The 13,419-nt window shown below is 47.3% G+C and overlaps 1 protein-coding gene across 1 annotated transcript in view; it reads left to right on the top strand.

The window, feature by feature from the left end:
• The window catches only part of LOC123424542 (probable cleavage and polyadenylation specificity factor subunit 1), a 31,999-nt gene that overhangs the window by 11,693 nt on the left and 6,887 nt on the right, over positions 1 to 13,419 (top strand). The window contains exons 11-16 of the mRNA XM_045108171.1: positions 5,819 to 5,959; positions 6,189 to 6,314; positions 7,052 to 7,129; positions 7,397 to 7,516; positions 11,619 to 11,713; positions 12,704 to 12,903. Of these exons, the coding sequence (XP_044964106.1) occupies positions 5,819 to 5,959; positions 6,189 to 6,314; positions 7,052 to 7,129; positions 7,397 to 7,516; positions 11,619 to 11,713; positions 12,704 to 12,903 (760 nt within the window). The remainder of the gene's footprint in view (positions 1 to 5,818; positions 5,960 to 6,188; positions 6,315 to 7,051; positions 7,130 to 7,396; positions 7,517 to 11,618; positions 11,714 to 12,703; positions 12,904 to 13,419) is intronic.

Genomic DNA, 13,419 nt, shown 5'->3' with positions numbered 1-13,419 from the left:
GACAGTGAAGGACTTTGACCTGCGGACGATCTGTCTGGCTTGGACTTCGTCTTCTGATAATTCTTGCCTCAGGATGTATGCAATGAATGGCACAGTCCACTCGGGGATGATAGCAAGAACTTACATGATCAAATCAACCACAGCAGGGACTTCGACTTCAGTCGGATCTGTGGAGCTCTTTGGTTGTACTAGTTCTTCTGTGAAGGGATCTTCTTTAACTGAGGGAAGGTGGAGGTGCTCGAGGCAGACGTCACTCGGGACTGGTCTCCGAGTGGATCCGAGTTTTGCCAACTCATCAACTGCTTGGTTTTTCAGTCGCGGAACGTGATGGAGTTCCAAACCTTCAAACTTTTTCTCGAGCTTCCTCACCGCATTGCAGTATGTAGTCATGGTGAGGTTCCTGACGTCCCACTCCTTCATCACTTGATTGACCACCAAATCCGAATCGCCGTAGACCATCAGGCGACGGACGCCGAGTGAGATGGCCAGACGCAATCCATAGAGGAGAGCTTCATACTCTGCCTCGTTGTTGGAGGAATCAAATTGTATTTGCAGCACATACTTGAGTTTGTCGCCCTTTGGCGATATGATCACAACGCCAGCGCCGGAGCCATTCAACATCTTAGACCCATCGAAGAACATTGTCCAATGAGCCGAGTAGATGTGGGTCGGTTGCTGTTGTTCTACCCATTCTGCTATGAAGTCAGCCAGAGCTTGAGACTTAATAGCTTTCTTGGCCTCGAACTTGATATCGCAGTACAACATCTCCATTGCCCACTTCGCCACTCGGCCTGATGCGTCTCGATTGTAGAGGATTTCCGACAACGGAGAATCAGAAACGACAGACACCGAGTGGTCTTGGAAATAATGGGCCACCTTCTTCGCAGTCATGTAAATCCCGTACATAAGTTTTTGATAGTGGGGATACCTCTGCTTGGAATGAGTCAGGACTTCGGAGACGTAATACACTGGCAGCTGAACTTTGTATGCTTTGCCTTCTTCTTCTCGTTCGTCTGTAAGAACAGTGCTGACGACTTGATTTGTAGCCGCGATATACAGAAGAAGGGCTCTTTACTGAGCGGAGCAGTAAGAACCGGCTAGGTGGAAAGTAGGACTTTGAGGTCGTCGAATGCGACTTGGGCTTCATCTGTCCACTCGAAAGTATCTGATTTCTTCATGAGTCGATACAGAGGAAGTGCTTTCTCGCCGAGTTGACTGATAAACCTGCTCAAAGCCGCTAGGCAACCTGTGAGCCGTTGAACATCGTGTATTCTGACCGGCCTCTCCATTCGGACGATGGTCCCGATCTTTTCGGGGTTGACATCGATCCCTCGTTCGGAAACGAAGAAACCGAGTAACTTTCCGCTGGGAACGCCGAATGAACACTTGGCGGGGTTGAGCTTGATATCGTACCTACGAAGGTTGGCGAATGTTTCTGCCAAGTCAGTCAGCAGGTCGGAACCTTTGTGTGACTTGACTACGATATCATCCATATACGCCTCCACATTCCGACCGATCTGGTCGAGGAGGCATTTTTGGATCATGCGCATGAAGGTAGCTCCTGCATTCTTCAAACCGAATGGCATAGTGGTGTAGCAAAAGCACCCGAATGGGGTGATGAAGGCTGTTTTTAATTCATCGGGGCCATACAGACGGATCTGATGATAGCCCGAATAGGCATCAAGAAATGACAAACGCTCGCAACCCGCAGTCGAATCGACAATTTGATCGATGCGTGGGAGCGGAAAATGGTCTTTCGGGCAGACCTTATTGAGATGCTGGAAGTCGACGCACATTCGGAGCGACTTGTCTTTCTTGGGCACCATCACAACATTGGCGAGCCACTCGGAGTGGTGTACCTCGCGAATGAAGTTGGCTGCCAAAAGCTTGGCCACTTTCTCTCCGATTGCCTTCCTTTTGTGCGCGGCGGACCGACGCAGGCGTTCTCGGACGGGCCGAGAGGTGGGATCCACATGCAGTCGGTGCTCAGCCAACTCCCTGGGTACACCTGGCATGTCAGAGGGCTTCCATGCGAAGATGTTCCAGTTCTCACGGAGGAATTGGGTGAGCTTGGCTTCCTATTTAGGATCGAGGGTGGTGGAGATGTTCGTCGGGGCAGCAGTGTCGTCCGTCGGGTGGATGCTGACCTTCTTTGTCTCACCCGTCGACTGGAATGCAGACTCCGAAGCTGGCTTCTTCGCGCGCATCAAATCAGCGGGGTCGACTGTTTTCTTGTACTCGTCAAGCTCGAGGACGGCCATCTGCTGGTCGGCGATTCTTGATCCCTGCTGCAAACACTCTTCGGCCCGCTGTCGATTGCCTGTGATGGTGATCACACCTTTCGGGCCTGGCATTTTCAGCTTCAGGTATACGTAACATGACCGGGCCATGAAACGCGCATACGCCGGGCGACCCAGAATTGCGTGGTAAGCGCTCTGAAAGTCCACTACTTCGAACGTCAGCTTTTCCTTGCGGAAGTTCTTGTCGGAGCCGAAAATGACGTCCAACGCGATCTGTCCGAGTGACTTGGCCTTCCGTCCAGGGACGACTCCATGGAACTGCATGCTGCTCTCGCTGAATTTGGACATCGGAATGCCCAATCCCTTGAGAGTGTCGGCGTACATGATGTTCAAGCCACTGCCACCGTCCATGAGGACTTTGCGCAGTCGGACTCCTTCCACCACCGGATCGACGACCAGAGCTTGTCTCCCTGGGGTAGGTACGTGTGCCGGATGATCCGACTGGTCAAAGGTGATCGCAGTCTGAGACCATTTGAGGAACTTGGGGTTGGTAGGGGTGGCCATGTTCACCTCTTTGTTCACCAGCTTCAGTTGACTCTTGCTCTCAACGTCAGCAAAAATCATCAGTGTTGCATGGACTTGGGGGAACGGATCCTCCTTATCCTCCTCATTCTGTTCATTGTCCTTTTCACTCGGTTGCCCTTTGCCGAACCCCTGGATCAGGAGGCGACACTGTCGAGTGGTATGCTTCGGGTATATGAGGTTGCCCTCTTCATCCATCTTCGTATGAATCGGACATGGCTGGTCCAGGATGGGGTTGTTGAACTGCTTCTTCTTGGGGGTGAACTGATCCTTCCCTTTGCCCTTGAACTTGGCATTGGTTACAGCCGCAGCTTCTGCCTGCGGAGTGGTCGGAGCTTTCTGCTTCTGCTTCCGAGTGTTACTCCCATCTTCATCGACCACTGTTTTGTGCTTGCCGCTTCGGATGCGGTTCTCTTCTTCGCCATTTGCATAGCGAGCCGCTATCTCCATCATCTTGCTCATGGAGATGTCACCTGTTCGGCCGAACTTCAGGTACAGATCCCTGTACCGCACGCCTGCCTTGAAAGCGCAGACTGCCTGATGCTCTGTGACGTTCTCCACCGTGTGGTAGAGGGTTGTCCAACGCTGAATGAAATCACGCAGGGGCTCATTCTGCTTCTGGACGCAATGCTGGAGCTTCACGAGGCCAGCAGGGCGCTTGCACGTCTCTTCGAAGGTCCTGATGAACACTCGGGCCAGGTCTGCCCAGCTGTAGATGCTTGAGGGAGCCAACTGGTTCAGCCATGCTCGCGCCGAACCGTCGAGCATCAGAGGGAGGTGCTTCATGGCGACATGGTAGTCTCCTCCTCCGATCTGGACTGCCACTCGGTAATCATCCAGCCACGTTTCTGGCTTGGACTCTCCGGTAAATTTGCTGATTCCCGTCGCCAATCGGAAGTTGGGAGGGATGTCAGCTGAACGGATGGCTCGACTGAAACACTCGGGACCAGAGACGATGGTCCTGCTTCCAGTAGGATGGTCAATATCGTAACCATCGCGGTGGGCTCGGCCCCTGTCGACCCGTCGCTGGGCGATATGCCCTCTCGCGTCGGGACTGGGGTCGAAAGTGTCACCGACTGAACGCCGATCATCATGATGTCGGGGCCGGTAGGGCCCGCCCCGCGGAGGGGTGCGTGAACGGCGACGATCTTCTTGATACATGGAACGGCTGCCTCCTCCGTGTTGCTGATGAGAACCAGGGCTATGAACTGGCCGATGCGTATTCGCATGAACAGAACTATTGTGGATCCTGTTGTGCGACTGGAGACCGCCGAATTTTGCTGCTGTGCCGTGTGCAACAGGCGCGGATTTGCTCGATCCCCCTGCCAGCCTCTGAATCAGTCGGCTGAAGGGAATCGGCTATCTTGGCAGCCGCAGCTAAGTTGAGGATGGGTGTGCGGAACAACTCCACGTTGCTTCGCCGAGTGTGCCGGTTGGCGGAACGGCGAGGCGGACGACGCGCGCCGGACGTTTTGCCGATCTCGTGCTCGTTCCGGCCAGCTTGACGGGGATCTTCATGGGAGTTGGCCATGTGTACTTCTGCTTCAGGCCCGCGACCCGCGTACTCGGAAGGAAACTCAGTCGGAACCGAGTCCGAGCGCTGGGACGGTGGGGCAACCACAACCGACTCTAGGACCGCCACTTGTGAAGATGCGTTCTGGCGCGCCTGGGCGTGTTGCACCCAACGCTGGAGCCGCGGACGGCGGGACCGCTTGTTGCGGCGCGTAACGGCGGTGTAGATCTGTACCGGAGCCGACTGCTGGAGAAGAAGAATGCCGCGGGCGCCGGCACGGAAGTGCGTAGCCCCGCAGCGGGGAAGCGCCTCGATGTCGAGAGGAGCGTCCCGAAGCCATGCCGAATCGCCGACGATGAAGGAGAGAGCGCCGAAGAGGATCTCGTGACCCGTGCTCGAATCTCCACCGAAAGACATGACAAAATGTTGTAGTCGCAAACTCGCCGGAAGTCGCTTAGACGCCTGCCCCACGGTGGGCGCCAACTGTCGTGGGTATAAGCCTGACAGTAGATGTGTAGGGTACGAAAGGATGAGAGAGCCTTAGCTACGGCGAGGTTGTATGAGTTCAGGCCCCTCTGCGGTGGAGGTAATAGCCCTACGTCTCAGTGCTCAGGGAGCTTGTTGTCGAGTGGAATATAGAATACAGTGAATTGCTAACCCCCGCACCAGTGGGGGAGGGTGTCTTATATAGAGTGCGCTGCCCTCCACAACGGTCCGGTGTACAGGGGTGGAGTAGTGGCGATTAAATGAGTACATTACAGGTAACGTACGTCTTAAATGCTAATAAAGGCACATGGAAACGTATGACCGTTTCCTTCCAGGGGGGTTACGACGTACAGAGTGGAATCCAGTCGGTTAGTTTGATGTACTCCGAATGCTAGTCTCCGACTGGATGATCGAGGATCGGTACCGACTGGATGATGGGAACTCCTTAGTTCAGTCGGAGCTGACTAAGGGCCTTGTCCCTTATGAGGGGTAGTCCTTGGGTAGGACCTTCGGGGCAGGCCTATGACCCTACCCTAGGACTATAACCCCATCAATGGTCTTCACCAGCTTGTCTTCCTTGGATATGTGAAAGCACCAAATATTCCAACCAATACGGCATCTCACTCAAAATGAATCCTATGCATAAATTCTGCAGGACTTGACTGAATGTGTTACTTGTCTGCTATATTTAGAATGGGATCTTAATCATTGGTGGTCATATGTTTCTTTGATGGAAATGACCTACGGAGTAAACATGGAAATGTTACATCTACCTTAAGCTTTCCACACTTTATTTATATATGTTTACCAATATGTGTTTATTAATCAATATTGTACTTTATAGGTTTACTAGTATTACTATAACATTTATAGTCGAAGTTGCACTGATATATGTGAATTTGTCGGCCACGCTAATACTAAGCTCTTGTAAAATGAAGTAAGCAAATACTGTTCCTTGAATCGTTGACTGGTGATATGTGGTGATCTACTTGTGCAGCGGTCTGGTGATATTGAAGGCGACGTGCCTTTTTCGAAGCGCCTGAAGAGGGTGCCTTCTGACGTTTTACAGGATGTGACCAGTGTTGAGGAACTTTCTTTTCAGAATAACATGCTGCCAAACAGTATAGAGTCAGCACAGGTCTGAAAATGTTACATCCAGTTGCATGGTTGTTATTTGTTTATATGCAACTCTAGTGATAGAATCATGTTCTTGTGTATATGATCCTTTTTACCGCAACTTGTTAGTTACCTCTTATCACTTCAATTTACGGTTTGCTTAAAATATACTAAACATGAATTTCCTGTGCATAATTTGGTAATTGCTTACTCATTGCTTCTTTCTTCCCACTAATTTGTTTCACTTACAGAAAATCTCATATGTCGTGAGAGATAAGTTGATCAATGTTGGCCCTCTGAAAGATTTTTCATATGGTTTAAGAGTCAATGCAGATGCCAATGCAACAGGAAATGCAAAGCAAAGCAATTATGAGTTGGTCAGTTGCATGAGACTTCACCTCCGTCTTTGACTATAATTAGGTCCATTTTATTCCAGCTGTACTAGCTTTTTTTGTTGAATGTGTACACAATTCATTGTTGATTTGGAGAATGGGTATTATCTATTGTATTCAGGTTCCTAGTCCTGCTTGTAACTTGCCGGTAATCGGAGATCCTGGTGATTTATGGAACTAGTACTAGCCTGCTAGGAGGGTTAGTTTCTATTTCAAATTTACGATCTCACACGATTGGGCCAGGGAAACAAATCGAAAAAATAAGAAAGGTAAATAAATCAAGAGAGCACATTGTTGGAGTTTATGTCAGAAGGGCTGTTAATGGTTTTCCCTGTGGGCTTCCAGGACTCCTACCAGAATGAGTAGATTGAACCCTGTCAGAGTGTAAGGGAAAAAAATGGGCACATAAATGAGAAACGTTGTATCATCAAAATAGTTGTTTTTGTGTCCTTACCGTGTATGTTGCTTTCTCCGAAGTCCCTCAATATATTCTATTGAAATCACACATCCGGCACGAATGTGTCTTTATCGTTGGCTCCTCATATGTGACCTTAAAGATTTACATTCTGTTACCAGTTTACCACCTTATCACCAATATCTCTCTTGCTTCAGTGAATCAGTGAAAGGAAGTTCAACAATCTATTTGTTATTTAATTACCGAGATGCATTTTTTGTTCTCCATTTTAGACATTCTTTGTGACAGTATTAGCTCTATATTTCAGGTGTGCTGTTCTGGTCATGGAAAGAATGGAGCACTTTCTGTCCTACAACAATCTATTCGCCCTGATTTAATTACAGAGGTGCATTTTCTCCCCCCTTTTCATCCCAGTTACATAATAGGAAGAATAGCTTGAGTAGTGAGCTGTATGTCAGTGTTCAGCTCAAACCCCAAATATTCCACCAATGCCTTTTGAAGAACTTGACCAACATATTTGGTCTTTAATCAGCTGCCTTTCAGTGTTGTTTAGTCAAGATTTTTGTCGCACTGGTGTTCATCATTTTTTCTTACATGGAAATTTCATGTTACCTACTTTATCTTGACTTACATTTGTTATTTACTTGTGTAGGTGGAATTACCAAGTTGCAGAGGTATTTGGACAGTGTACTATAAGAGTTCCCGTGCACATACCACTGAAGACGATGAATATCATGCATATCTGATAATAAGTCTAGAGAACCGGACCATGGTAACAGAAATTTGATTTTTGTTGATTTCCCTTGGAGCTGTATACTGAAGTTTAATGCTTATGATTTTTTTAGACATAGTATTTTGCGTGGAAGCTAACCACCCCCATAACTATTATGACATTGAAAAGACCCAAAATCCTTGTAAAAAATCATGGCTATAGGGCACACCAGGCCTAGTTTTAAAATAGGACCAACAGCTTGACAAAAAGCAGACAAGATCGGAGCGAAAACGGAAGGAGACGTATTTTTGAAGTTGCCAAAGCGATGTGGAGGGGAGATAAAAAGCTTATTGATGATATGTGGGTTCAGGTCGATGTGGCAAATGGACATGGTTAATCAAATTATCCACTAATGCAAAAGGACCAAATTTTCATAATACAAAATTGCTAGTGTTTTGCCTTCAATAATATATACATACACACATAATTTTCACATATTATTTATAATACAAGAACCTTTGTTTTCTTTGCATACACATCTTCATACAATCGCTCTAATCCATCTTCTTGAACAACTGCAACATGCACAGTGCACAAATTCACAATTGCATCTCCTTCTCTGAACATGAACGACTGTCTTTCTGAATCTATCTAATTTCTGGATTCATCCAACATCAACAACAATATTTGTACGGAAAATACATCTTAAACACAACGTTGATGCTACTGATCCAGTGAGAACTGCACAGCCAACAACCATTTTCCTTCACCCCAGCCTGGAGATAAAACCATCAATCAATCAGTAGCATGATTTATCCTAGCAAGTACAGTAGTAAATATGCAACATATGTACAGGGTTAATCCACATTACAAATAATGTTTGTAGTAACAACATTGGGTTACTAGTAACCTAAGAAGCACGGATATGGACATACGGACACGGTGATACAGCCTAAGAAGCATGGATACGACGGCGGCATGTTAGTTGGAGCCTGGAGCAGGTTCGAGGTCGAGCCTCTTTAAGGCGTTCGCGGCTGAGCAGCCTGAAAAATTAGGGTTCATATCAGGCTGAGCAGGTTCGAGGTCGAGCCTCTTTAAGGCGTTCACGGCTGAGCAGCCTGAAAAATTAGGGTTCATATCAGGCCGAGCGTGTCTGGGCCTCCCGAGTCCTCAGCGTGTCCCTTGTTAGAGTTATATTCTAGCCTGTATATTTCCCCCGTTGTATGAGGGGTTTCCTGCATATTTACCACCTGCACATGTATATATATATTGGCCATTGGCCCTAAGGGAATACAAGTTGCATATTCCTAACATGGTATTAGAGCTTTAGGTTTTTCTCACACGCGCAACTCATGCTCTCGATCCAATCTCCCTCCACCGCAGCCGCTGCTTTTCTTCCCGCCGGTGTTGCTCTCGGGTGCCCTCCCTGATTCGTCTCCCATTCGTCTTGGAAGCTGTTCGTCTGCACCGCCTGGAAGTTGCCGCCCGACACGATCTGCTTGTGTTGGACCCGCCCGAGCAATCTCGGCCGCGTGCCCGGTCCTCCTGCAATTGCTACACCACCGCCAGCCAACGCTCACGGCCTCACGGATTCTGCTCCGCCTCCGTACGTCCGCCTCTTCGTCAGCTGCCGCCGCGTCTGCCTGCCTGGAGAAGGCTACCCCGGGGTGGGTTCCGTCCTATGTCGTTTCACCGAATCCCAAATCCTTGCGCTCTCCGCCGTCGGCTGCTGTTGCCCAGGACGTCGACTCCGTCTCCTTTCCAATACGCTACCAAGGAGGTCCACCCCGCCCGCACAAGCCGCCCCGCCCGTCCTGCTTCTTTGCTCACGATCCTGCCCGCCCTGCCCGCACGAGCAGATGCTTCTACCAGATCGAAGGCTTGCTCCTGGTCGACTGAGTTTCTTTGGTAAAAAAGAGAGGAAAAAAAAAATATCTACACTATCGGGCTACGTTGCAGTCCCTTGCTTCCCGGTGACTCCTGACAGTGTTTTCTTCACTGCTCCTGTCTCGCATATGGGGCGTTTCTCGACGATTGATGCTCGTTCGTTTGTAACGTCGTCCCCTTCGGTGTCTTCCGCAGGCTGTGCTGGTAGCTCTTCTGCTGCTCCTCCCGCGAGCTCCACATATGATGATTGTCTCTCTACACCAACTCCTCTTGCGACTTTCATCGGTGAATGTCGCTCTTCCCCGACACCTCTCGCCACTTTCACCGGTTGTATTGGTGCATATGACTCCATCGACTGCGCTTCGTCCACGCGTCTTTCCTTAGCGCTTGGTGCTTGTCTGCACATGGCCTCGTCTTCTCTACCGGCCTTTGCCGATGATACTGGTCATGCTACATCGCTATATTTGGTGGCTTCCATAGGTGGTGGTGGTCGCTTCTCTCCTGGTGCCACTATGCCGCCTACTTCAGCTGTATACTTCACCGAGGAGATTGCGCGACTTCGCGCCCTGTCGATTGCCTCTGACTCTATTGTCGGGTGCATCTACATCGACATCTTCAGTTGCGCCCTTGACCGAGCAGGGGATTGGGCGATTTCGATGTCTGCCAGCTCCATATTCCGGTTCTTCATCGACAGGTTCTGTTGGTTCTGCTACAGACTCTTCTGGCATTGTGAGACCACCTTCTACACAAGCAGGCACATCTCCATGGATTCTTGGTACTGGAGCATCTTTTCATATGACTCATGATTCATCCACTCTGTCATCTACTCGACCTCTCGCGTCTCCTGTTCATGTTTTTACTGTTGATGGTACCTCTCTCCCGGTTACTGGTCGAGGCACTCTTAGCACTTCATCTTTTCATGTTCCCGATGTTGCTCATGTTTCTCGGCTTACCATGCAACTCATTTCTGGTGGTCAGGTTGTTGACTCTGGTTCTAAGTCATTCTCGACTTCGACTCATGTTTCGTTCTGGACCGTCACACTGGTGCCCTTCTTGGTGTTGGCCCCCGGCGTCATGACTCTCAGGGTCTCTGGGAGCTTGACTGGCTTCACCTTCCATCTGCTACCACCGCCGCTAGCCTGTCCACCTCTGTTGCCTTGTCTACCAACTCTTTTCAGCAGTGGCATCATCGCCTACGTCATTTATGTGGCTCTCGTCTCTCATCCTTAGTTCGATGTGGTCTTCTTGGATCCATTTCTGGCGGTGTGTAGATAGGTTCAGTTACCTTATCCTCATAGCGAGACTGTGTCTCAGCGTCCTTTTGACCTTGTTCACTCTGATGTTTGGGATCCAGCTCCCTTGGCCTCGAAGGGAGGCCATTGCTACTATATTATCATTATAGATGATTTCTCTCGACACACGTGGATCTATTTCATGTCTTCTGATAGCGAGGTCTTATCTATTTATAAGCGTTTTGCTGCCATGGTTCACACTTAGTTCTCTACGCCTATTCGTGTGTTTCGTGCTGACTCTGCTGGAGAGTATATCTCCAAGATGTTGCGTGGATTTCTCATTGAGCAAGGGGAATGGAGCCGCTGCTGGGGAGCTGGACTGAAGGCAGCACCCTGACCTGAAGCTGACATCTCTCAGGATCCTCACCTTAACCAGCTCTGATGCCCATTGTTAGTAGCAACTAGCACATGTTCTGTTTGGGACTTAGTTTCTGGGCTGCGATGGATGCAGCTGGTGAGGCTTCACTCCTTACTTATAGCTGAAAGTAACTAGTACAGAACCACCTCAGTGGCTTTCTTACAGCCTAAGGCATCTTGACTTGACCCACAGACTTGTACCTAAGAGTAGGCTAAGACACAGACTTGACTCACTAGCTTACTACCTAAGGAAAAGACTTGACTCATTGACCGACTGCTGCAAGGATTACTCTAACACAAGTTCCGGTTGTTCTTGTCGGCTTCAAGGTAGATCGAATTGAAGCCCAAAACGACAGGTTTTTGGGAATCAAGGAATCTTAGGGTAAGGAGAGATGCTCTTATGCTGTCCCCAAACTCCAGGGGCAAGTAGACCTTTTCTTTTTCTTGTGCAGTATTATGGGATTGTTTCAAAATTCGAATTTTGCAAGTTTTTTCTTCGGTGTTAAATCGTTTTGCCTTTGACATATGTATTCGGTTTATTGCCTTTGTGTCTTTGTGCTTGATCCTCTTTAATTTCTTCTGATGGAAGTGATTACTGACTGTATGACATTATTATGTTATGGAAGGTACTTGAGACAGGTGATGATCTAGGAGAAGTTACTGAAACAGTTGATTATTATGTTCAAGGGGCAACCATTGCTGCTGGTAACTTGTTCGGAAGGTATGCTGCTCCTTAATATTTTTAATCTGTCCAATTACTTATACTGACTTGGCACCATCCGTTGTGGAATTCATACATCATAACACATTCATGTTAAAAACCTTGGTGGTCTTATAGTAATGGACACAACCAATATATCTTGGGCTGTTTGGCTGCCCAAGACTGCATGAGCCCACCAGGTCAGCACAGATCCAAAACATGTTGATGGTGATTGGTTACCTGGTCTGCATGGTCCAGTAAAACCAGCTCAAACTCAACTCTGAGGTTGTCTAGTTTATCATTGCATTTACTCGATGAATCAAATGAGAAAGTAGAAAATCAAGGGGAGTGCTTCCATGCTCTTCCATGATTTTTTTCTCCGCAATCTCAAAACATGTACAATTGTTAACTTGTGAAGTTAATATTATTTATCTTACTTTATACGTTTCATATCTTCAGTCATGTGTTGGTGTAGCACAGTTTTTGTGTGGCAACCCAGCCCTGTTGAGATTAATGCACATCTGCTGTCCAAAAACTTAAGCATGTTATTCGATATTCCCACACTTAGGGAACTAGAGCATCACCAACATATAATATAAACTTAGGTTTGAAAAGGTATAAACTTTTGGTTAATCTTAAGGCATACATTTTGGAATAATAGGATAGGGGATCAGCTGGAGTTGATCTTACATTTTACTCCCTCCGTTCCTAAATGTAAGACCTTTTAAAGGTTCCACTATGGATTACATACGGAGCAAAATGAGTGAATCTTTTTTTTTGTGGGCCAAAATAAGTGAATCTAAACTTTAAAATATGTCTATATACATTCGTATGTAATCTTAGTGAAATCTCTCAAAGGTCTTATATTTTGGAACGGAGGGAGTAGTATTTTAAATCTTTCTAGAATCATAAATGAAGTTTTTTATAATTTAATATTGAGTTATGTCCGTGACAGTTTGACATTAATAATTAGTAGCCTTTATCATTCTGGTTTTGTTTGAATCTTTGCAGGCGGCGTGTCATACAGGTATACGCCACGGGTGCTCGTGTGCTTGATGGTTCTTTCATGACACAAGAGCTAAACTTTACTGCGCATTCTTCAGAATCTTCATCGTCAAGTTCTGAGCCTCTTGGAGTGGCATCTGCTTCCATTGCAGATCCATACGTTCTTCTGAAGATGGTTGATGGAACTGTTCAACTTCTTGTAGGAGGTATAGTATATCCACTAGTCCATTTTTCAGTTATGCTTTCTTGCTGTGGCCTTATATATAAAATTCAGTCAAGCTTTGAAGTTTAAGTTAACCAATAGTAAAATAGGCCAAATTTGTCAGTAGTGTGAGAGAACTTGTTCCAGAACAATGTTATACAGGGATCATAGTAGCGACTGAATAGGCAATTGGAAGGTGAGTGGTGCAAAATACTTATCTAGCTTCTGTATGGCTTCATAGTGCACTTTAACATGCGAAGGTTTCCCTAAAGCTGAAGATAGAAGTTAGCAAGCTGGTGTTTTCTCATTAGATAAATATATATGTCTAAAGCTGTGTATTCAATCTTAACATCTTTGTAAAAGGGAAAGATCTAGCTCAAATCCTTAGTTAAGTGCTACCTTGTGAATTTAGGTGAGGTTTGGATGGAATGAAGGGCGATCTCAGTTCTCAGACAAAATAGACGCATGTTTTGTGAAGATTTTATTCATAGATAAAGAGATCATGTAAAAGGCAAGATCT

The sequence above is a fragment of the Hordeum vulgare genome, chromosome 2H, assembly GCF_904849725.1.
Source record: "Hordeum vulgare subsp. vulgare chromosome 2H, MorexV3_pseudomolecules_assembly, whole genome shotgun sequence".
NCBI lineage: Eukaryota > Viridiplantae > Streptophyta > Magnoliopsida > Poales > Poaceae > Hordeum > Hordeum vulgare.
Note: the sequence above shows the minus strand (reverse complement) of the source record. Positions and strands in the feature narration are given on the sequence as shown.